The sequence below is a fragment of the Notolepis coatsorum genome (assembly GCF_963971535.1).
Source record: "Notolepis coatsorum genome assembly, chromosome: 11".
Classification (NCBI taxonomy): domain Eukaryota; kingdom Metazoa; phylum Chordata; class Actinopteri; order Aulopiformes; family Paralepididae; genus Notolepis; species Notolepis coatsorum.
In genome coordinates, this window is record NC_140175.1 from 65,697,018 (window position 1) to 65,721,539 (window position 24,522).

General features: G+C 48.8%; 1 protein-coding gene across 1 annotated transcript in view; it reads right to left on the reverse strand.

Annotated features, from left to right (window-relative positions):
* Window positions 1-24,522, reverse strand: part of LOC311237142 (transmembrane protein 132C-like) — a gene marked incomplete at its 5' end in the record, with an annotated part of 190,347 nt that overhangs the window by 33,455 nt on the left and 132,370 nt on the right. The window contains one exon of the mRNA XM_084324948.1: window positions 9-70. Coding sequence (XP_084181074.1) covers window positions 9-70 — 62 coding nt within the window. The remainder of the gene's footprint in view (window positions 1-8; window positions 71-24,522) is intronic.

The following is a 24,522-nucleotide window of genomic DNA, read 5'->3' on the forward strand; positions in this document are numbered from 1 at the left end:
TTAAGAGCATCCTGCTCCGCCCCCTCGTCTCCTTCCCATTCACATACACATAGTCACAGCGCTCTGACACCTGGAGAGAGAGAGAGAGAGAGAGAGAGAGAGAGAGAGAGAGGAGAGAGAGAGAGAGAGAGAGAGAGAGAGAGAGAGAGAGAGAGAGAGAGAGAGAGAGAGGAGAGACAGTAGGAGGAGAATGGAGAGGAAGAAAAATAGCCAGATATTAGATGGTGAGACATATAAAGAGAGGGAGAGACATAATAAAGAGAGAGATAGAGAGAGAGAGAGAGAGAGAGAGAGAGAGAGAGAGAGAGATGAGATTGAGGAGAGAGAGAGATGAGAGAGAGAGAGAGAGAGAGAGAGAGAGAGAGAGAGAGAGAGAGAGAGAGAGAGAGAGAGATTAAGTGAGACAGGCTGCAGCGCTAGAAACAGAGATCAAGTGAGACAGGCTGCAGCGCTAGAAACAGGCAGCACACCAGCGCCTTGTGAGATCCATGTGAGACATACAGGGAGTGAAGTAGTGTGTTTGAACCTTCTCACTTAATGAAAACCCCTGGCTACCAACACTTCTCATACACATCCCACTCTCAGCATAACATATATATATATATATATATATATATATATATATATATATATATATATATATATATATATATATATAATATATATATATATATATATTATATTAGAGGTGGGCATAGATTAATTTTTTTAATCTAGATTAATCTATCTGCAATCCTGGATTTAATCTAGATTAATCTAGATTAAAATGGCAAAAAAAAATAAAAAAAAAAATGCCGAAGGCATTCAAAATATGTGTGTTCTACCCAAATAATGACCAGAAGTAAGTCCTTACTTTTTCTTTCCTCCTTATGTTTCTCAGGCCAGGTGGCCCATTACACCATGAGCCCATCTCCCGTTTCCAAAATGCATTACAGACTGTTTGAAAAGCTGTTTTGCTATGATAATTGGTAATGAAATAGCAAAATAATGTTCAATAAGATGTACTTGTGTTTAATAAGTTGTTTTATTCAGAAGTTAACACAAATAAATAATAGTACCAGTATATTACAGTATCTAGCACACTCTCAGGAGCAAAACAGAAAGAATCATTTCAAACTTGAACTATGTGACATGGCTTGAATCAACTGCTCCAGTGGAGTTGCTCAGTGGCCAATGGTGTCAACTGTGGTTGTACTGGGCAGCTCCCAGGTGTGAATGGAACTGTGTGAATGTGAAGCAGGGCGTTCCTGAAAAAGAGCATCTGTGCTCAGCGAACCTACCCTGGGTAAATAAGGTAAAAAAAAGAAAAAGGTAAAAACAATTTTTTTTTTTTTTTTTTTTTATCAATGCGTTAATTATATTATCGTGCGATACTAGTATAGCGTTAACGCAGCACGTTAACGCCGTTAACGGCCCAGCTCTAATTTATATATATATATATATATATAGAGAGAGAGATGGGGAAAAAAATAAAAGTTAAGATAAAGAAAGCGTGATGGAAGAGAGAGAGAAATGGAAGGAAAATAGTTATATGACGTAGGCTATCGCGTCCCGCTCTTAGCCTTATGAGATACCCCTTATCTCCTGGTACCTATTGTACCCAATACGAACAACTTATGCACCCTCACCTGATGGGGCCCCGCCCCTATGGAGGCGTAGCCTATATAACCATAGCTATGGTCACCAAACACTCTTCCTCTATTTTCCGTTCCATCATAACGGCTGCGTGCACCGTATGTAACTAGTAGGATGAAAAGATCGGAGAAGATTCATAATGTTGAGAGCTTACCGGAGGATTGCTTTTCCCTGGCTTCCTTCGGAGCTTGTTTCAGCGACACATGAGACCTGTGCTGATGGTTCCTCGGCTGACGACGGCAGACCGTAGGGGCAGCGTGCAGAGGTTGACTAGCAAGTCGGCTTGTACAAAGGTGAGGTCTGTGTCAGTAGGCATCAATGTCGGTCGTTGTAATGCTGTGGAGTATGTTTCGGCGCCAGGGCAGGGGCGGCTTGGCGATCGTTCCACTGCGGTGGGCGATTTCCTGGCATCCTGGAGCATGCTGTTAACGCTAATGCTGCTACTGCTACTTCTGCTAATGCTGATGTTGACGCTGGAATGTCTAATAATCCCCGCCGCGGGATACCGCTTTTCCCTCCTCTTACCAGCTTCATTGATGAAGGTCAGTCGGTGGTGGATGGGGGGGGGGTTCGCTGAGTCCTATTTACCTTTTTTAAAGGTAAAGGGGCTAACAACATGGTGCAGGCCGGGGGGTACCGTGGCTAAGCAGCCAGGTAGCTTTTTTCCTGTGCCCAGGCGGGGATGAACGACGTTCCGCCCCGGCCGATGCTGGATAGCAAATCGGCTCGGAGGGTGGCAGTATGGACTGATGAGTGGTATAACTGCTACAGGATGGGCATTTAGCGGCGGCCAGTGTTATGGCTCAGCTGGCTACTTTTCTATCCGCAATGACGTCGGGTAGTAGGACTTTGGGTCCAGCCGGCATTGTAAACATGTTTCATGTTTGTGGTGTTATGGAGATCTTGACTCAGTCGCAAGCTATAACTGCGGGGAGGATTAGGATGCAATCAACTTTGATTGTTAGGCATGTTTGGTTGGAGCAATCTCCTCTTGGGGAAGAGGATAGGGTTTCCCTCCTCACGACTCCTTTTTCCACAGATAGTCTTTTTGGGCGTTCTGTGGAGGCGCAGGCCTGTTGTTGATCGGGGTCCTACACCGCCTCACGCTGTGCAGCCAGAGGTGGGAGCACGGTCTCGTCAACGACTGTGGTGAGATCCTCGACAGGCGGCCATGTTTCCCCCGTCAGTGGTGCCCTGGTTGGAGAGTCAACAGGGTACTGCGAGGCCGACAGCCTTGGCGGCCGAGGGATCGGCCATTTTGGGTGAATTCGAGTTTGGTAAAACAAGCCGTCGTCATTTTGCCGCGAGCAGCCCGCTCCCCGTTCAATCATCTCTCTGTTACACACGGAAGCGGGGCTCTGATCGTTCTCCTTTGGCTGCGGGCCGCGAACCTTCATTGAAGCGTATGCGGCCCCATTCTTCACTTCTCATGGAGACAGGGGCTGACACCCAGTTGATGGCTGAGCCTGGGTCTGTCCGTGAGAATGTTCCGTCGCGTGGTTCCTACGCCACAGGTTGTGGGTGGGAGGAACCTGGTGTTACAGCTGCCACTAGCTACAGTGGTCAGCAGGGGGACTCGTTGCCTCTTCTGTTGAATGCTCAGCAGGGGTTACCCCGGCTTCGCCTTCGACAGGCGGGGTATCGCGCTGTTGCCTCCCACTCCCGTCAAACCGGCAGTGGTCTGCAAAGGAGAGGCGAGCGTGATTTGAGTGGTAGCAATATCACTGCAGGGCTTCGGCGTGTGGGAGCCCATGGGGTCCTCATGCCTTGCGTGTCTAGCTGCGGAACAACTCCTCAGCATGCGCTAGAGGGGTGTTCAGGGGGGGGTGTGTGTCAACAAGTTTGATGACAGCTCCTCCCGTATCAAACCGGCCCTTTCTGTCAGGGTCCCCCCTTGGGTGCGTCGCACAGCGGGAGGGACCGGGCCAACTATCTACTGTTCCTTGCGGCCCAGCGTCAGTTGACGGCGGGGGCACTGTGGGATTATGTTCACATATGGCGACAGGAATGCCGTCTGAATCGGTGGATGGAGAGAACGTTAGAGGAGGGGCTTGTTTTGCAGTTCGCACAATCCCATCCTCCGTTCTCAGGTTTGGTGCCGACCCTATTGTTAGGGTCAAACGCAGTGACAGCCCTGGCCGACGAGATCCGATCTCTGTTGGCAAAGCAGGCCGTCGTTGTGGTCCCGAGAGAGGACGCAATGTCAGGCGTCTACTCCCGTTATTTTCTGGTACCCAAGAAAACAGGGGGGGTCAGACCTATACTGGATCTGTCCGCGTTCAATCGGTTGATTGTAACGAGACCATTCAGAATGTTGACCGTCAAACTCCTTCTGCTTGCTGTCAGGAGGGGAGACTGGTTCACCTCCATAGACCTGAAGGATGCGTATTTTCACATCCCCATTTACCCTCCTCACAGGAAAGTCCTACGGTTCCTGTTTCAGGGCGTAGCGTACGAATACCAGAGGATGCCGTTCGGTTATTCTCTGGCTCCCCGCACATTCACCAAGTGCGTGGCGGCTGCTCTGGGGCCCTTATGTCGTCGGGGGATACGAGTTCTATTCTATCTCGACGACATTCTACTCCTCAGTCGTTCAGAGGAGGTTGCCAGGTCTCATACTCGGCTGGTGGTGGAATTCCTCACCGGCCTGGGTTTTGCTGTGAATTGGAAGAAGAGTACCCCTCTTCCCAGTCAACAGGTGGAGTACTTGGGCTTGACGTTGAGGTCGAGGCCCTTGATTGCAACCCTCTCGGAGCAGCGTCGGGGGGCTCTCCGTCACGCGCTCGGGGTTTCTGTCTGGGAAGGACGGTTACGGCGCTGCAAGTGATGCGTCTGCTGGGCATTATGTCATCTGCTCACACGGTGGTTCCTCTTGGCCTCCTCTTCATGAGGAGGATACAGAGGTGGTTTCTCTCTTTGAGAATAGATCCGGTGAGGGACAAAGGGAAACGGTTGACGGTTCCTTTGTCGATATGGGGAGATCTCGCCCACTGGAGGAGGCTGGGTATCCTCACCATTGGGGTCCCCATAGGCAGCAGGAGCTCACACGTCACGGTCTTCACCGACGCCTCTCTCACGGGTTGGGGAGGGACGTGTCGGACCCATGCAGTGGGGGGCAGCTGGACAGGTCATGCTGGTCCGGCTACCCTGCATATCAATGTGTTGGAGTTGAAGGCGGTCCTCCTGGTCCTCAAACGGTTCTACCACCTGGTGGTAGGCGAGCACGTTTTGGTCAGGACGTACAGTATGATGTCGGCGGCGTATATCAACAGGCAGGGTGGGACTCGTTCCATCCGCCTGCTCCGGGCGGCGGTCGAACTGTTGTTATGGGCATCCCGCAGGCTGCGCAGTCTGACGGCGCTCCACGTTCCTGGTACAGAGAATGTGGCGGCGGATATAATGTCTCGGGGCGGTCCTCGTCACGACGAGTGGGAACTCCGCCCCGACATAGTCAGACAGATCTGGGATCGGTTCTGGGAGGCCTCGGTAGATCTGTTTGCGTGCCGACGCTCTCACAAGTGCCCCTTGTGGTTCTCGCTCAGTCGGGCAAATCATCCCCCCTTGGGGGTGGATGCCTTCTCGACCTTTCCATGGCCGCCCGGTCTTCTGTACGCCTTTCCTCCTGTACAGCTGTTGGGTCAGCTGTTGGAGCGGATACGGAGGGAGCGCAGGACGGTGATCCTGGTCGCGCCGGACCGGGGCACGTCAGTGTGGTTCCCGGCCTTTGTCCAGCTTCTGGTCGCTCCTCCTTGGGTCATTCCGTGGTCGGTGACGGCCCTCTCACAGCGCAACGGATTGCTGTTCCGGTCTCCGGTGTTGGGCCAACGCCTGGTGGTGTGGCTGGTGGGGGGGTGAGTCTGGAGGGAATGGACCCCTCGTGGTTGATACCATTCGGTGTGCGCGTGCTCCCTCCACTGTCGCGCTTTACGCGGGCAGATGGCGTGCGTTCCAAGAGTGGTGTAAGGGGGAGGGCTGGGATGCTGTCCTGAGTTTTCTCCAGTCTCTTCTTGATAGACTGTCGGCTTCGACGGTGAGGGTATATGCGGCAGCTATATCCTCCTATCATGAGGGTATTGAGGGGACTGTTTTGTTCAGCCACCCTCTTGTGAAGCGTTTCCTGCTTGGCGCTCGTCGCGTTAAGCCGGTGCAACGCTCCTTGGCTCCGACTTGGGATCTTCAATTGGTCCTCGGTCGGTTGTCCTTGGCCCCGTTTGAGCCGCTCGAGCAGGCGCCGTTGGGACAGCTGTCTTTCAAGACCGCGTTCCTACTGGCTGTCACTTCCGCTAAACGCGTAGGTGAGCTCTGTGCTCTCTCGGTACGTCCAGAGTGCCTGTCTTTTCAGGCCGATTGCGGTGCCACTCTGCGACCTAATCCTGCTTTCGTGCCTAAAAATATCCGGAGTTCCTTCCGCTCCCGGGATATTGTGGTTCAGGCGTTTCGTCCTCCTCCTCACGACAGTGAGTTGAATGCGGCCCTTCACCTGTCATGTCCAGTCCGTGCTTTGGGGATTTACCTCAGCCGTACTCAGGACTTCAGGGTTACCGACCAGCTTTTTGTCTGTTACGATGGGTCTCGTGCTGGTAAGGCACTGTCGAAGCTGCGCCTGTCCCGTTGGTTGTGCGAGGGCATTGCCCTCTGCTACACATTGGCTGGGCAGGATCCCCCTGGGGGCATCAGGGCGCACTCCACTCGTGGGGTGGCTGCCTCTGCCGCTCTCCTGGGTGGGGCCTCGGTGGAGGACATCTGTGCTGCGGCTTCATGGTCCTCCCCGGGCCCCTTTGTGAGGTTTTACCTCATGGACATGCCCGGGGGTTCTGTCTCCCGGGCGGTTCTGGGGTCTGTGGCCTTTCCTGCTTCCCGTCCTTTGGTAGGGTAGCAGGAGTGTGTGGGTATGGGCCACGGTGTGTTGAGTCACACGTGGTTCCGCCTGTGCAGTGTGTTCAAGGGGTTCTGGTTCCTTCTTGTTCGCATTCAGGTGGAGTTGACTGCGCCCCCCCTTCATTAGGAAGGATGGGGTGACAGGGCTCCCCGCGCCCCTTGATGTGTGCTTACAGGTCCTCAGGGGGTACATCTGTCGGGCCTCGCGTCCGCTCTAACCCATATCTCATAAGGCTAAGAGCGGGACGCGATAGCCATACGTCATATAACGATTATATGCAAGTTATATTAGTATTGGCTGAGCGTCCCGCTCTACGCGGCCCTGAGTTCCCTTTTGAGGGATCTTTTGCTGGAACGAGATTTGGCGAGGAAGAGTGTTTGGTGACCATAGCTATGGTTATATAGGCTATGCCTCCATAGGGGCGGGGCCCCATCAGGTGAGGGTGCATTAAGTTGTTCGTATTGGGGTACAATAGGTACCAGGAGATAAGGGGTATCTCATAAGGCTAAGAGCGGGACGCTCAGCCAATACTAATATAACTAGGTTATATACATAACCTATCGTTATATATTCTTTGTATAAGAGATGAAAAACAGTTGATGTCCATACAGCCCCCCTCCCAGATGCAGTGATGGCCAGTTCTATTCTTAGCTGGGCTGAGGATAATGTCGTACAATGTGCCTGAGAGTTCATTATGAAGCCATAGGTGTGAGATAACAAGTTGCGAGTTTGAGAGAAAATATTAGGGCTGTCAGTTTATCGCATTAATTCGATGAATTAATTACACAGCAAATTATCGCGTTATGAAAATTAAGTCAAAATGCATTACAAAAAAAACTAAAAAATTTAATAACTTTTTTTTTTATCTCATTCATTCCATAAGAACGTAGAATACACATTTACAGACTTTTTTTTTATATGGACCATTTGCATGTTCTTGGTATCTGAGTATTCTAGGGACATCTATGGATCTCAGGGAATGTATTCCCAGTGTCAGAAATACTGTGTCTGTTACTAGGCTTGAGTAAATTGTAATGAACCAAATGAGAATATCAATAAAACATTATTTTTTATCTTTGACTGTGAATAACACTATGCTCAAATTGACCAGACCTGAAAAATCTAAGCAAATTAATAGATGGAAGATGATTAAACAGAAGGTTTTGTAGATACAGTACTGGATTCTGCCATCCGGACACATGCAATTTGAAATATGATTATAGAATATAGAATATCAGGCATAAAATTGTTATGCGATTAAAATGCGATTAATTATATTAATTAATTACAAATCCTGTAATTAATTAGATACATTTTTTTAATCACCTGACAGCACTAAAAAATATATAGGCCTACATTATACACAGTTTATATCATTAGTGTGACATTTCCTGCCAGACTATATTATAGTCTGTTAGGAAATGTCACACTAATTATATAAACTACCATGGAAACAGCTATCCATTTCTTCAAAGCAGCTTTGTCGCAATAAACGTAGAACACGAGAACAACACTGTAACGTCTGGGCTTTCTCTCCCTATTCAGGATTGGAAGCTCTGCTGCCATCCAGGAATTCTCACTCTGTCTCTGTAATTATCCTGATTGTCATCACCTGCTGTCTCTGTAATTATCCTGATTGTTGTCACCTGCCTGTGTTTGTGTCACTAGTTCTGATTGGGTCTGCTGGCTGTATTGAGGCCTTTATAGTAAGCACAATAGAATATAATAAAGACTTGGAGCAAATCACGCCACTTTGTGAAGGTTATCTTCGCCTGGGGCTGCATATTTCTCGAACTAATTATATACTGTTTATAAGATCTATTTTCTGCTGTTCCAACGAAACCGCAATCAACAAAATCCGTCCTTAGATTCTGGCTGTACAGGACAAAATGTAAGGGAGCGTCCTTATACTACTGTACTATACTGTAATTCCCGCGACAACACACCCCTCTTGATAATTAAGGCACTGTGCCAGTGAAGATATTTTATAATTGATGAATTTTTTTCCCCTCCCCATTTAAAATTGTTCTCCCATCCCAATTTCGTATTATCCAATTCTACCCTCCCCTGTCTCGAACGTTGTTAGACCATGCCTCCCACTGGTCGGCTGCAATGTGGACCAAGCCTTGCATCACATGTCCCCTCCGGTACACGAGGAGGCAGCTGTCGCATCTTTTCACCTGTACAGCGCAATCTCTCAGTGGCGAGGGGTAACGAGTGGGAGGCTCACGCTGCCCCCGTTGCTTCCTGATTCTGCTGTACAGGCGCACCAACCGACCTGTAGGAGTCGCTGTCCACAACGTCCGATCCCCACCCACCGGCTTTCCCACCCCCTAATACTGCCAATTGTATTAGTATGAACGACCAGCCAAGTCGGAAGCTACACAGTCGTGGGTGTACAGGGAGTAGAGGAGGGGGCTCAGGACGCAGCCCTGAGGGGCTCCTGTGTTGAAGGTCAGGGGGTCAGAGATGTTGGAGCCCATCCTCACTACCTGGCGCCGATCCGACAGGAAGTCCAGGATCCAGCTGCACAGGTTGGGGTTGAGGCCCAGATCTCTGAGCTTGGTGTCCAGTATGGATGGGACTATGGTGTTGAAAGCTGAACTGAAGTCTATGAACAGCTTTCTCACATAGGTGTTGGGTTTGTCCAGATGCATAAGGGCATGGTGGAGGGCAGTGTCTATTGCGTCTTCTGTGGAATGGTTTTGCCGGTAGGCAAATTGGTGGGGGTCTAGGGTGGGTGGGATCTCTTTGAGGATGGACTTCTTCACAATCCTCTCCAGGCTTTTGCTGGGAGTGAGAGCAACGGGGCGCCAGTCGTTCAAACAAGTGACCTTGCTTTTCTTGGGCACTGGGATGATGGTGGAGGATTTGAAGCAGGCTGGAACTTTGCATGTGGGGAGGGAGAGGTTGAATATCCTGGTGAACACCCCCGGTAGGTCTGTCGCGCATGCCCGGAGCACTCGGCCTGGAATTCCATCCGGGATGGCTGCTTTTCTGATGTTAATGCGCTGGAACTCCTTGCGCACTTCCACCTCAGTGATGACTGTGGTGGGGACAGGCATGATGGGGGCGAGGCGGGCGGGGGAGGGGTTGTTGACCTCGAACTGGGTGTAGAACATGTTAAGTTCATCCGGTAGGGAGGCAGCGATGGTGGCTGTGTGGTTGTTCCTCCCCTTTAAGTCTGTGATATTCTGTAGGCCTCTCTAGACACTCCTTGTATTGTTGCTGTTCAGCTGCTCTTCTATCTTCTCCTTGTATTCCTTTTTTGCAGTTTTTATTTCTCTCCTGAGATTGTATTTGTTATTTTTTATTTTGTCCATGTCTTGAGATTCGAAGGCTTCGTCTCTTTCCTTGAGGGCCACTCAAACTGCAGTTTTTATCCGGGGCTTTTGGTTGGGATAAACCCGGATTGTCTTTTTAGGTACAATGTCCTCCGTGCATTTTTGGATGAATCCATGCAATACATGCAAAGCAGGCTGAAAGCGTGGCCTCTGATTCGTCGTCCCACCGAAGTACTTCCTTCTCGGTGGGCGGGGCCTGCTTCAGCTTCTGCTTGTAGGTGGGCAGCAGCAAGACAGAGGAGAGGTCTGATTTGCCGAACGGTGGGCGGAGGAGGGCCTTGTACCCATTGCGGAAACAGCTGTAGGCATGATCCAAGATGGCGGACCCGCGGGTTTGTTTATCAATGTGTTGACAACATTTTGGCAGGACTTTCTTCAGGGAGGCGTGATTGAAATCGCCTGCTACGATGAGGGCCGCGTCTGGGTGCTTCATCTCCGTGTTGCTGATGGTCTCGTGCAGATCTTGAAGTGCCGAGACCGCGTTGGCAGACGGAGGAATATACACTGTGTACACAATCACCGCTGTTAGCTCCCTCGGTAGCCAGAATGGTCGACACAGGGTGGATGTGTATTCCAAGTCTGGCGAGCATGACGAGTCGTGGGGATGTGTATTATCCGGTCCACACCAGCTGTTGTTGACCAGAAGACAAACACCCCCACCCTTGCCTTTCCCCGAGAGATCCTTTGTTCTGTCCCTCCGGTGGATGGAGTAGCCGGCCAGGGCGATGGTGTGGTCTGGAACCTCTTCTTTCAGCCAGGTCTCCGTGAGGCAGATGATTTTACAGTCCCTAGTTTCCCGATGGAAGGCGATTCTTGCTCTCAATTTGTCCAACTTGTTCTCTAAGTACTGGACGTTCGCCAGTAGGATGCTAGGCAGTGTGGGTCTTGTGGCTCGGCGTCTCAGCTCCACCAGTACAAAAAACAGTACAATAGCAAAACGACTAGGTCTAGTGAAGAATGTGCAACCTTCTCTCTCGGCGCTCACTGATGAGCAAGTTGTATAATAGAACCTCAGCATTATCCTCCAGAATAAATGTTTCATTGGCCTGCTTCCAGCATCTATACTCCTCATGGGACGACACATTGTAAATTAAATGTTTATTCTAGAGCATATGAGTGTGCAGTGGTACAATTGGAACGTGAGTGCAGTCAATAATTATAATAATAATAAACTGTATTTATATAGCACCTTTCATACACAAATTGCCGTTCAAAGTGCTTTATATATAATGAATACATAATAAAACATGCAGCAAGAGCAATGCATAACACAAATAAATTTGCAGCATGATGCTAAATCTAAATCTTGTTTAAAAATCAATCAATCAATAACGCCCACAACATTGGGAAAGCCAACGTTAAATAACAATATTTAAATAATAATAAATACAATTGCATGGGATCTCTGGGTGGCTGCATGGCTCAATGTCATCCTTTATTTCATCCAGTAGATCAAGGATTGATTGAGCTGGCAACCTGTGTCTCCGGATGATTTCGGTCTCGATTAAATAAAAAAGGTGATATTCTCCTTCGAATTATTATTTCACGGGCACGCCTGGCATTATGATGCCTGCGTCAGGCAACAATGACTGCTGCCATGATCACCTGTGACGCTGGCAGTGACGCTGGCATGATGCTTCTTTATAGCACTTAGGGATCTGCGCTTATTTACCACCATAGACGGTAGGTGCGTAGCATTAATTGCTCTGTGTAATTGGCACGGGCCATTGTGGATACCGAGCAGATTTTGACGCGTCTCATTTGCATAGAAAGGGAACATGTTCCGCCCATATTACCTCATTTAAATATGCGGCAATTGCACCGGATGCAATGCTGACGGAACACATGCGCCACCTCATTTCACCCGTTGCGCATCCTCTGTGGATACCAAACAGAGTTTCAGAGCGATATGCACCGGCTTTCCATCTGAAAAAGCTGCACAAACCCTTTGTGGCTCCCGCCCTATGTCTTAACAGACTCTAAGACTCTAACAGGAGCACTCATTCAAGGGTACTACGACTATGCTTGCACCTCATGGTACCAAAGCACCACAAAGGCCATAAAAAGAAGACTACAAACATCACAAAACAAACTGGTCAGACTACTGCTACAAACTGCAGACCTTACTCCTAAAACCCACCTGCCCCCTGCCCATTTTGACAACCTAGGATGGCTTAGAGTGGACGACAGATTACAGCAACTTGCAATGGGCCTGGGCCCTCATGTGTCAATGGTGCGTACGCACAGATATGTGCGTAACCCGTGCGTACAATTTTTTTTTTTTTGATCTTTTTCCCCCTATTTTTTCCTCAGATTTTCTCCCATCCCAATGTTAGTCGTTATGCCAATTCCCAATCCCCTTCCTGGTCGCTGCGCACTTACCCCCCACAGTCGGTCTGGGAGAGTGGAGGCTATCACGTGCTTCCTCCGACACACGTCTAGCCAATCAACCGCTTCTTTTCACCTGGCAGCGCGGACTCTCACTGAGAGCGTGTAACGTGTGGAAGGATCACACTACCGCCCTTAGATCCTATCCGCGCTTAGCAGGCGCCCCGACCGAACTGTAGGAGTCGCTGTTTACAACGACCCGGACCCACCCCGCCAGCTTCTCCCACCCTCTAATACTGCCAATTGTATTAGTGTGAACGGCCAGCCAAGCTGGTGACAACCCCGGAGCTGTGAGCTGGATTCGAACAGGCGAATCCAGCGTCTCCGGGGTTGGTGACGAACGCAATCTCCGCTACGCCACCTGACCGCCCGCGTATGATCATTTCTAAGCAATGTGTGGGATTTATCAATTTAAATGTGTGCTTGACTTTGTGCGTATATATACGCACAGCTCTGACCATGCGTACCTGGCACCCAGCGGTAGAATATGAAGACTGCAGACGGACGGGATTATGCTTTCATTAGTTTCATGCATTAGTTTCAACAATGACATGTTCTGTATGACCCGTAATTCGCTATAGTTCATTGTAAAATAGCGACATTAGTGTAATTATTGTCAAACCCTAAATAGCATTTGGAATAATTCCGAATTAATTCAGCCTGGTTCATAGCGTTATTATAGGAATACTTCTCGCGGTGTGCGCTCAGATGTTTTCAGAGATATAGGGCAGTCTATTTGCAGAGAGAGAACATAATAATATGAAGTATAGTCCGCTGCCCGAGACACATTCTCCTTGATTTGTACCGCAATTTGAGACCCAAATTGGAACTGCGGTCAAGCCAGCCGTCTTTCACTTTTGCTTTGTACCACAATTTGAGACCCAAAACGCAGTGTTGGATGTCGATGTCGTAATTTCCCCAACCCCCCCAACTACGTACAATATCCATATATCAATAACAGGAGGCCAAGAGAGGATTTTACGCCAGGTTACCCAACATCATCGGAGCAATAGACTGTACCCATGTAGCTTTCAAAGCTCCATCAATAAACAAATCCAGTTATGTGAACGGTATTCCACTCGGTCAATGTACAGAAAATCTGCGATGCGCATCTTGGCTGATAATGTTGTTGCCGGTGGCTCACATGACTCATTCAGGCCTAATTGTATTTAATTCAATTGTAATGTTATTACTGGGGAATCTATAATTAAAATTATCACTTAAATGCAGATCAGGGTTATCCACTGACTGAAGCCATAATGACTCTGACCAGAACCACGGGCTCACGAGCGCACAATAGGCATTGTAGAGCGCAGAGTTGGCCTGCTGAAATGTATTTCATTTCAGTCATTACAGTGCTTAATGTGGGGTCAGCTTGTCATTTATTTCTGTCAATGTGCTGGTTCTGTAGCAGGACTGGGTCAGTCAACATCCTTGGCTCCCGGCGCACCGAAGATAGTCTGCAGTCTGCACGCTCCCTCCTCCTCAGCGGAGTTGTCTGTGAAGTGTGAACTTGACAACTTCATTGGATTTATTTATTCTCAAAAAATATCTATAATCATACGATTAAATATTGTTTAAAATAAAACGCTAAATACTATTATTCTGTGTGTCATGTTTCCAAATAAGATTGTTCACAACGGGAAATGCTGTATAGGTTGAATTAGTTGTGTTCTGAAGGTCCAGATTAACACTGAAAGTCTGCGTTTATTATTTTGTATGACTTATATATTGTTTATATATATAAGATATATATCGTTACGTCATCTGTTTGCCTAAGAGTATTCTCCATTTGCTTATGGTAGATCCCATTCTGAACAACTAGGCGCCAGATACGCGCCCCCTAGACATGTTTTCTAGACATGTTCAGACATGTTCAGACAAGCCCAGAGCAAGCGCATTGATTCTGTACAGGTGAACAGGCTGAGCCCAATAGGGACCAGATAGAGTATATTGTGTAGACGGTGCAAGCAGCAGCAGCGGCAGCAGCATAACAGGAAAACTAGCAGAGCGAGAGTGAAAGACGTCTGGTGCAGTTGTACACAGACCGACAGCGGTATATCATTATAGAGAGCTAATGGCTACTTAGATACGACTATAATATTGTCGAGCCATTATTGGCACAGTATAGTGACTTGTGTAAGCGAAGTAACGTGGAGAGACTTATAGTTAAACCCAGCGCCATTTGGATATAACTACTCATTGGAGACCGTCTGTGGGTTAGCTTCACGTACAAACGAAGCTAGCTAGCTACCATCTATGCCAACGGGCTTTTGGATTAATAGCTATTAACCCTGCCATCGGGTGCTAGGATTACAAGGACCGGTTCCGTACGAGACCCCTTCTTCCAGCGGCGACAGGATTATCCGACCAGTCTACAGTCTCTCTGGGGCAGGAGCTCTAGAGAGAACCCATCGTCTCCAGCCACCATCTTGCTTTCCCTGTATCGCCTCGCTTCGTCTCACTCCCTCCAGAGCTCCACCGGTCGAGTATCCGTAGTCTAGTAACTATTCGTTACCGCTGACTTTGTTGCACTGACATTCTATTATTAAAGGATAACCGTACTAAATAATATGTATGTTGCTATGACTATTAAAATGCTTATTAACTTGGTATCCCTGTCCCCGCGCAGTCAATTGAGTGTCCGCCATTTTGTCTAACTGTACTGTCTGGCTATTAATATTCTTTAGTAGTGGTTTAATCTAAACAATCTTTAATACAGTCAGGGTTGTGTAGCCCCTTAGCTACAATTGGTCCTTCGAGCCGGAGGGTATCAGTAATAATAATAATATTAGTGATAACATGGCCAGCGGCAGACACTCTCCAATCGGCTCTCCCCCATTAGAGCGCCCTAGGCGCAAGCGTCAGCCCCCTCCCCACTTGGAGAACTACGCTGTAGATTTACCTCCTAGCTTATCTACGAGGACGTTAAGCAAGGATAACATTAGTAGCTCAAGTATGCCGAACCTTATCGACCTGTCAACCCCAGAGGTAGAGACCCAAGCTAATTTAAGTGAAACTGACTTAGCCTACGGGGGGGGACAAGCGGGGCATGACTCGACTATACCCATAGAACGCCGCGCCCCCGAGATGGACCTCGCAGCGCAAGAAGGTAAAGAACGCGCCCCCGAGATGGACCTCGGAGCGCAAGAAGGTAAAGAATGCGTCCCAGAGATGGACCTCGGAGCGCACCAGAGTAAAGAGCACCGCGCCCCCGAGATGGACCTCGGAGCGCAAGAAGGTAAAGAATGCGCCCCCGAGATGGACCTCGGAGCGCAAGAAGGTAAAGAATGCGCCCCCGAGATGGACCTCGGAGCGCACCAGAGTAAAGAGCACCGCGCCCCCGAGATGGACCTCGGAGCGCGGGAGAAGACAAAGTACAGCGCCCCCGAGATGGACCTCGGAGCGTGTGAGGAGACCAGGTCACCGCCAAGCCCTGCCAACTCCAAATCACCATCATCAGCGTCATCCCCAAGCGAGGCCGACCAGAGGCTAGCGCAAGTCCTGATCGCCACGATAACCGCTTCAGCGGAAAGAGACCGTCTCCAGGCGCAACAAGAAAGTGAGCGTGAACATTCCAGAGTGGAAGAGAGACGCCTCCAGGCGCAACAAGAGGGTGAGCGTGACCGTCTCCAGGCGCAACAAGAAAGTGAGCGTGAACATTCCAGAGTGGAAGAGAGACGCCTCCAGGCGCAACAAGAGGGTGAGCGTGACCGCCTCCAGGCGCAACGAGAGAGTGAGCGCGAACATCTCAGACTGGAAGAGAGTCGCCTCCAGGCTGACGCCGCGATACATCTCAGACTGGAAGAGAGGCGCCTCCAGGCTCAAGAAACCATGGAACGAGACCGTCTACAAGCACAAATGATGGAACGAGCGCTCCAGAGGGTGACTCCCCACTCTTCCACCCGGAGCTCCCGGAGATCATCACGACACGGGTCGAGGGCACCTTCCCCTCCCCGACAAAGCTACACGGGACCCCGCCTACGGGAAGAACCTGCTTACGTTGCAGAGCAGCTAGCCGAGCGACTACAAAGCCTGACGGAGGACGAGGGAGGACAGAAAGCCCACCCGCACTACCCCATCTCAGACCAGGTGGCTCAGCGCAGCCCCGGTCTCAGTCCCGGCACGCTGCGTTATGAACCCCCAACACGTCCCAGTGGGGAGTTCGAGCACCAGACGGCACCGAGGAATAGTGCCTGGGAACCCAGCCCCTGGTTCCCGCCCAGCACGAGCCAACGACCCCACGTACGGGGAGACTCGCCAAGGATGCCTCTCCCCCCACGTACGTCAGTGTCACAGCCATCCATGGCATCCTACATTGGGACACCCACATTCCCAGACTTCACAAGAGAAGACCGAGCGCAGTATACCGAGCTGCGTATGTGCCTAGAGACAATTATGTCCGGAGTACAGGACGAGTCATACAAGTATGCCATTCTCCTTAAGCACCTCAAGGTAACTAGAGCGCACAACATAGCGCTAGCATACTCCAATTCACAAACTCCCTATACCGACGCCCTGGTTGCCCTCGACGCACGTTACGGACGTACATGGGACTATGTCATTCAGGAGATACGTGAGATCGAACGTCTCCCCCCAGCTAAAGACAACCGAGCCCTGGACGACCTATCCGTCAAAGTACAATCCCTGGTAGGGATGCTCGGGTCCCAAGGAGAGAAGGGGATGTATGAGTTGTACGCCAACTCCAACGTGGAGCGCATATTGGAGAAGCTCCCCCCATTCCGCCAAGAACGTTTTCGGCAGCAAAGAAACTACTGTGACCCAAATGGCCCAGAACAATCACTCCTGGACCTTGCTGACTTCCTAGCCAGGGAGGTTAGCAGCCTAAGAATTGACACCTTCGCATGGGGTGGCTCGAACATTAAATAGGGACCGAGAAGGTTTAAAGACCAAAGCAGGCCCATCACCGTGATGCACCAGGCCGAGTCGGTGTCACGACAGAAGAGTCACAACCCCCCCGCCAAGGGAAAATGGAAGATCGCATGTCAATACTGCGACAACGAACACTGGCTGTCACAGTGCGACGCATTCAAGAAACTGACCACCGTCGAAGTAAGTCAGTGGATTAAAGCTAACCGCCGCTGCTTCCGTGCGCGCGCGGCCACATGGCAGCAGAATGCCGCCTTAAGAAGAAGTGTGGCAAGTGTGACGGCGCTCACCTCGAAGCACTGCACGAGAGCAACAAGCGAAACCCCGCCCCACAAAGCAGCTCGAGAGCAGAAGTACTCTACATCGACCCTGCGAAGAGTGGTAGCTCCAGAGTGCTCCTCAAGGTGGTACGAGTACTCCTCAGTCACGGGGACAAGGTACTCGACACCTACGCCATCCTCGACGACGGGTCGGAGAAGACCCTCCTCCTCGCCTCCGCCACGACCCAGTTGGACCTGCGGGGTCCAGAGGAGACCATGACCCTCCGTACCATTCGTCGAGACTTAAAGACAATCAAAGGTGAAAACGTCTCGTTCACCATTGCAGCGATCGACCAGCCCGAGAAGCGGTACAGCATCAGCAAGGCGTTCACAAGCTACGACATAGGTTTGTCACGCTATGATTACCCCATCCCACAGCTGAGGGAAAAGTACGACCACCTACGCCAACTGCCCATACCGCTCATCAGCGGCGCTACACCGACCCTACTCATTGGCTCCGACCACGCGGACCTCATTGTCCCAACTGATGCGGTCCACATCGGACCCAGAGGATGCCCAGCCGCGGTTAAGACCCGACTGGGATGGACGCTCCAGGGCCCCCTCTCCGGGCCTTCCAGCCGACCAACGTCCACACGCTGCCTTTAAACCAAGGTGAGCGACACAGACAATACCGTCCTACAGCACGTTGAGAGGCTATGGACACTAGACTCGCTGCCATTCAAGAACGAACGCAAGATGGTTCGATCCAAAGAGGACAAGTATGCCATAGCTCTACTCGAGCAGAAGACTACGAGGATCGAGGTCGACGGAGTGCTAAGATACGCGTCCCCACTCTTGAGGCGGGAAGGGATGCCCACTCTGCATGTGCCTAAGGGAGCGACGCACCACTACCTACAGAGCACTGAGCGGCGCCTCGCCAAGGATCCCCCCCAAGCAACAATATATCGCACCGAGATCGAGAAGCTGGTAACAGCCGGCCACATAAAGAAAATCGATGACCACGAGGCAGAAAGGACGATAGAGTCATGGTACGTGCCCCACCACAAGGTCACCCACAACGGAAAGAACCGCATCGTGTTCAATTGCAGTTATCAGATTGGACAGCAGAATCTGAATAACCTACTCCTGCCCGGCCCGACACTCGGACCCTCCCTCCTCGGCGTTCTGATACGCTTTTAAAGAGGTCTATGTTCTGCGGGCTGAGTCAAGCCCCGGCTCCAACGGACCCGGACCTAGACGACTGTCTAACCCTGGAGAGTGCTCAGAAAAGGACATTCCTATGGCACCACCCGGAACTCCCCCCCACCACAGACATCGACGCATCTGCCTACGAGGAAGCGGAACTTCTTCTGCTACAGAGAGCACAAAGAGACTCATTCCCAGAAGAAATAGATTGTCTGAGAGGGGAAAAGCCAGTCGCCTCAGACAGTCGACTCCTCACCTTAGCCCCAGAGATCGACGCCCAGCACCTCATCAGGGTGGGTGGTCGGTTGAGACGGGCCCCGGACTTGGCTGAGGATGTTAAGCATCCCATCGTCCTAAACAGCCGACACAAGATAACAGATCTGATCATCCAGAAGTACGACAAGGTGGTGTGACACGCGGGGGCCGAGCGAGTCTTTGCGGAGATCCGACAGCGCTTCTGGATACTCCAAGGGAGAGAAGCTGTACGTCGATTCCAACGGACTTGCCCGACCTGTCGCAAGTGGAGGGCACAGCCTAGTATTCCGAAGATGGCAGACCTGCCTCCCTGCCGCCTCCGACTCGGCGAGCGGGCCTTCCATTCCACGGGCGTGGACTGCTTCGGCCCATTCAACGTCAAGAAGGGAAGAGGTACAGAGAAGAGGTGGGGCATCGTGTACAAGTGTATGACCACCCGAGCTGTTCACATTGAGCTCCTCCAGTCGATGAGTACAGACTCGTTCCTCATGTCATTCCGGAGGTTCCAAGCGAGGAGAGGGACCCCATCAGTGCTATTGTCAGACCAAGGGACAAATTTCCGAGGAGGAGACACGGAACTGAGAGAGAGCTTCCTGACCATGGGTGAAGAACTCAAGATCCGCCTCGCTCCTGCTCAGGTCACCTTCCAGTTCAACCCCCCGAATGCCCCCCATTTCGGGGGAACGTGGGAGAGAGAGGTCCGATCCATAAAGACTGCTATGTACACCGTACTTGGAGCCCAGACCGTAGGCGATGAAGTCCTGGCTACGGTCCTCACAGAGATTGAGGGAGTTCTGAACTCCAAGCCCCTCGGCTACGTTTCAAGCGACGTAGCTGACATCGACCCCATCACCCCAAACTACCTATTGATGGGGCGGCTGGACCCTGCCCTTCCTCAGACGGTGTACAGACAGGACGAGATGAACGGACAGAGGATGTGGAGACACAGCCAAGTACTGGCCGACCAGTTTTGGGCCCGCTTCCTCCTACACTACCTACCCTCCCTTCAAGCCCGTCAGAAGTGGGTTAAAGACAAGGACAACCTGACCGTGGGTACCGTCGTGATGATAATAGACCAGTCACTACCCCGAGCTACGTGGCCAGCCGGCCGTGTGAGCAGAGTGATTAACGGTTCAGATGGGAAGGTCAGAGCGGCAGAAGTCATCGTCCAAGGGCGGACTTATACCAGACCAGTAGCCAAGTTGATAGAGCTTCCTGCGTTCCCTGACCCCCCTGACGACGACGATAACCCACCGACTTTGTAGATCACTTTCAACCCCCCCCCCCCCCCCAGCCCATTATGGGGAAGTTGACTTGACCCTTAATATTAATCTGTGCCCCACATTTATTTACTAATTAGGTTCGGACTAATTAGGGGGCGGCTGTTCTGAAGGTCCAGATTAACACTGAAAGTCTGCGTTTATTATTTTGTATAACTTATATATTGTTTATATATATAAGATATATATCGTTACGTCATCTGTTTGCCTAACAGTATTCTCCATTCGCTTATGGTAGATCCCATTCTGAATGACTAGGCGCCAGAGACGCGCCCCCTAGACATGTTTTCTAGACATGTTCAGACATGTTCAGACAAGCCCAGAGCAAGCGCATTGATTCTGTACAGGTGAACAGGCTGAGCCCAATAGGGACCAGATAGAGTATATTGTGTAGACGGTGCAAGCAGCAGCAGCGGCAGCAGCATAACAGGAAAACTAGCAGAGCGAGAGTGAAAGACGTCTGGTGCAGTTGTACACAGACCGACAGCGGTATATCGTTATAGAGAGCTAATGGCTACTTAGATACGACTATAATATTGTCGAGCCATTATTGGCACAGTATAGTGACTTGTGTAAGCGAAGTAACATGGAGAGACTTATAGTTAAACCCAGCGCCGTTTGGATATAACTACTCATTGGAGACCGTCTGCGGGTTAGCTTCACGTACAAACGAAGCTAGCTAGCTACCATCTATGCCAATGGGCTTTTGGATTAATAGCTATTAACCCTGCCATCGGGCGCTAGGATTACAAGGACCGGTTCCGTACGAGACCCCTTCTTCCAGCGGCGACAGGATTATCCGACCAGTCTACAGTCTCTCTGGGGCAGGAGCTCTAGAGAGAACCCATCGTCTCCAGCCACCATCTTGCTTTCCCTGTATCGCCTCGCTTCGTCTCACTCCCTCCAGAGCTCCACCGGTCGAGTATCCGTAGTCTAGGAACTATTCGTTACCGCTGACTTTGTTGCACTGACATTCTATTATTAAAGGATAACCGTACTAAATAATATGTATGTTGCTATGACTATTAAAATGCTTATTAACTTGGTATCCCTGTCCCCGCACAGTCAATTGAGTGTCCGCCATTTTGTCTAACTGTACTGTCTGGCTATTAATATTCTTTAGTAGTGGTTTAATCTAAACAATCTTTAATACAGTCAGGGTTGTGTAGCCCCTTAGCTACAAGTTGGTTAGACCTCTGTGATCAATCTCGCTCTCAGTGAAGTTTCTCAGAGTTCGCTCGGCTTAGTCCATTATTTCACATCCCATGGGGGTGTTTCATGACCATATATGGATAATCGTGCACGAGCATAGACGTTAAGAACAAATGGTATTTATCAACACAGAGTGTGCGTGGGACACGTCTACGCACATATGATAAATCCAGATTTTTCTGTACGTACACACATTCTAAATTCTGTGCTTAAGAACGAAAATAGAACACTTTCTAAGAATTGTTGATAAATGAGGGCCCTGGTCTACAAGATACACTACACCACTAAGATACCCATGTACATGTCGAAATACTTCCCAAAGGTCAGTGAATTCCACAACCACAACACCAGAGGGAGTTCCACAAATCATGTTCAACCCAAATTCGGCTCAAACGAGGGACTAAACACGTTTAGCAATTATGCCACAACAATGTGGAATGCCCTACCCACAGCCGTAAAATAATGTGAATCCGGTTAGGTGCGAGGGATAGTGAAGGTACTTCCCAAGGTGGGGTCCGGGAGGGGGGGGTTCGAGCTGGAGCATATGTGTGTAGGTTTTTAGATAACAGGTATTAGGGGTATATCTTATATAAGACAATTAACTAAAATGTGATCTCATTGGATGTGCTCTGACAATTAATGCTTGTATATCTTATCGTGTGTTGTCATGTTTGTTTATGTGTTTGTTTAAAAAATAATAAAAAAATTAAATACAAAAAAAAATTATGTGAATCCATACCTTCCTTCAAAACCGCTCTCAAAGAGCACCTATGGGAGACTGCAATTCAAAACTGGCCCCGGTAAATGTCCAACCTTTGTCTTACTTGATTTTGTCACTATTATTACAGTAGATACACTTTACAATTGACTAATAATAATGACAACACAAAGTTTAATGAATTCCATAAATCGATAGTATAATAAGATAAGACCATCGGGCAGACACACACACACTTGTGCTTATTCTCTTATAATTATAATAATAAATATGACTATATGTTTGTATTGGTGTGCATCTGTTTTTAACGGCTTAATTTGGAAGAAATCATTGGTGACTTTGCGCCTCCTGGTGGCATATAAAAGAACGGCAACCTGGTTCCAAATAAATCCTGTCAGCACCGCATTAATCCCGTCAACACAGCGATTACACCACGGTAGTATGGTGGAGAGTCCTAAGGGCTACATCTGTAATAAGAGACAGACAACATTGTTGTCAATCTTCGATTCATTGTTAACATCCCTAGTTACAAATATGGGCAATACAGAATTAGAATCTGATTATATACTATGAGTAAAGCAAAATAAACAGGTGTAGTACACCCATTCTGCAATCTGTTAATAATGTTTTCAATCAACACAAGGTACCCTAACTGGCATTACTATTGTGATCATAGGTTTGACTTTCTATGCATGGTATCTCATTACCGCAGTGGATCTGGACGTGTTGCAGGAAGAAGAGCGGTGATCATCCCGCGCTTAACTATACCTGGGAATTGTAATGAGGACAAGCCGACCCACGTGATGGGAAGAGGGGACTCTGTACAGAGCTATCACAATAAGTGGATTATGTTTTGCTGTCTTTTTTTCTTTTAACTGCCTCGCTGTGTCTTTCTCCCTCCATGTCCCGGCTGTCCCTCTTTATGGTGCAGTGTCTCTGAGAAGCAGCAAGAGGCTGAGTCGTCTTCTAATGGGAAAACACTAGGTCTCATTCCCGAACGAAGTTACGACAAAAAATTTCGTCTTAGCCAGATTTCGGCCCATTTAAGACATATTAGGGCTGGGAGTGGGAGTCCCCAAATTTTCCTGAGATCAGATTTGATCGTGGCTGAGAGCAGATTTAAGAGTGCTGAGGAGCACTCTTAAATCTGCTCTCAGCCACGATCAAATCTCATGATTGATTGACTAATTTAAAATTGTATTATAACTTGACAGACTGTGTTCTCATAGTGATTCCTTCACGTCAACGCTACAGGCCTCCTTGGAATTAATTACTTAATCATAATTAAAATAAATATGACAATATTTGTACGATAAGAAATTACGCATTTGATGTCGGAAAAATAAATAATAAAATCTGATCACAGGGCAGCTGCTTAACCATATCTGAACCAGCTATTTTGGACAAATGTATAATTACTTTAATTACTCAGATATTCAAACACAATTATGCAATTATTGTGAAATGATTGAAAACAATAATTATTTAATGCCTTCTGTGGAATTTGTATTTCTTATTTGTTACACATCTGTTTTAATGATTAATTATATACATTTGAAAGAATGCAGGTCAACATGCAATGTATCCCATTGATTGGTATACAATGGGACAGACCATTGATTGATTGGTTGATTGATTGATTGAAAACTTTATTAACAGATTGCAGAATGGGTACAGTACAGTACAGCTCAATTACATAAGGGGATGCAGACCAGAGAAAGAATTACGTCTTGTTTACATCAGGGTCCCCCATTTTCAATTCATCATAACATATATGACACACACGACACAGATAGACAGTACTGCTACATCTATACATTTATGACATATCAGATTTGCAAATACAGTACTGTTTGTGATACAAAAAGAGTCCAGAAAAAAGAGTACATTTGACGTAGAAACTGTTGGAGGAGGTTGGGTAGGAGGGGTGGGTGGGGAATAGACTTACACTGTACAAGCAAAACTGTACATTGGAATATTGACAAAACCATACTTGGTCATTTACTGTACATTGGAGGGGGTTGATATAGCTATAAACCTGCATTCCTTCAAATATATCATTAATCAATTAAACTTATATTGAAATACACTATATAGCCTATACACCAACACTGAAATGACAGTGGATAAATAAGAACTAAAGCTAATCGGTGGAAATAGACTGCATTAATATTCCATAACAAGTCTTGTGTGCGACTACGAATGAACAGTAGCCTATAGGCTTAATTATGGAATAATAAGCCATACTGCGTTCATTCATTACGCCCGCCGTAGGCTATATATATTATATTTCATTCATTCATTCATATACAGTACTGCGCGCGCGCGTGTGTGTGTGCGTGCTGCGGCAGGTGTACCGCAAGCTGTATATGATGCCAATACATTAATCTAATCTAGTTTTGATGGCGCGCAAGCGTGATTACGAAACCTAGCCGCATTTCTCTGAGACGCTCTC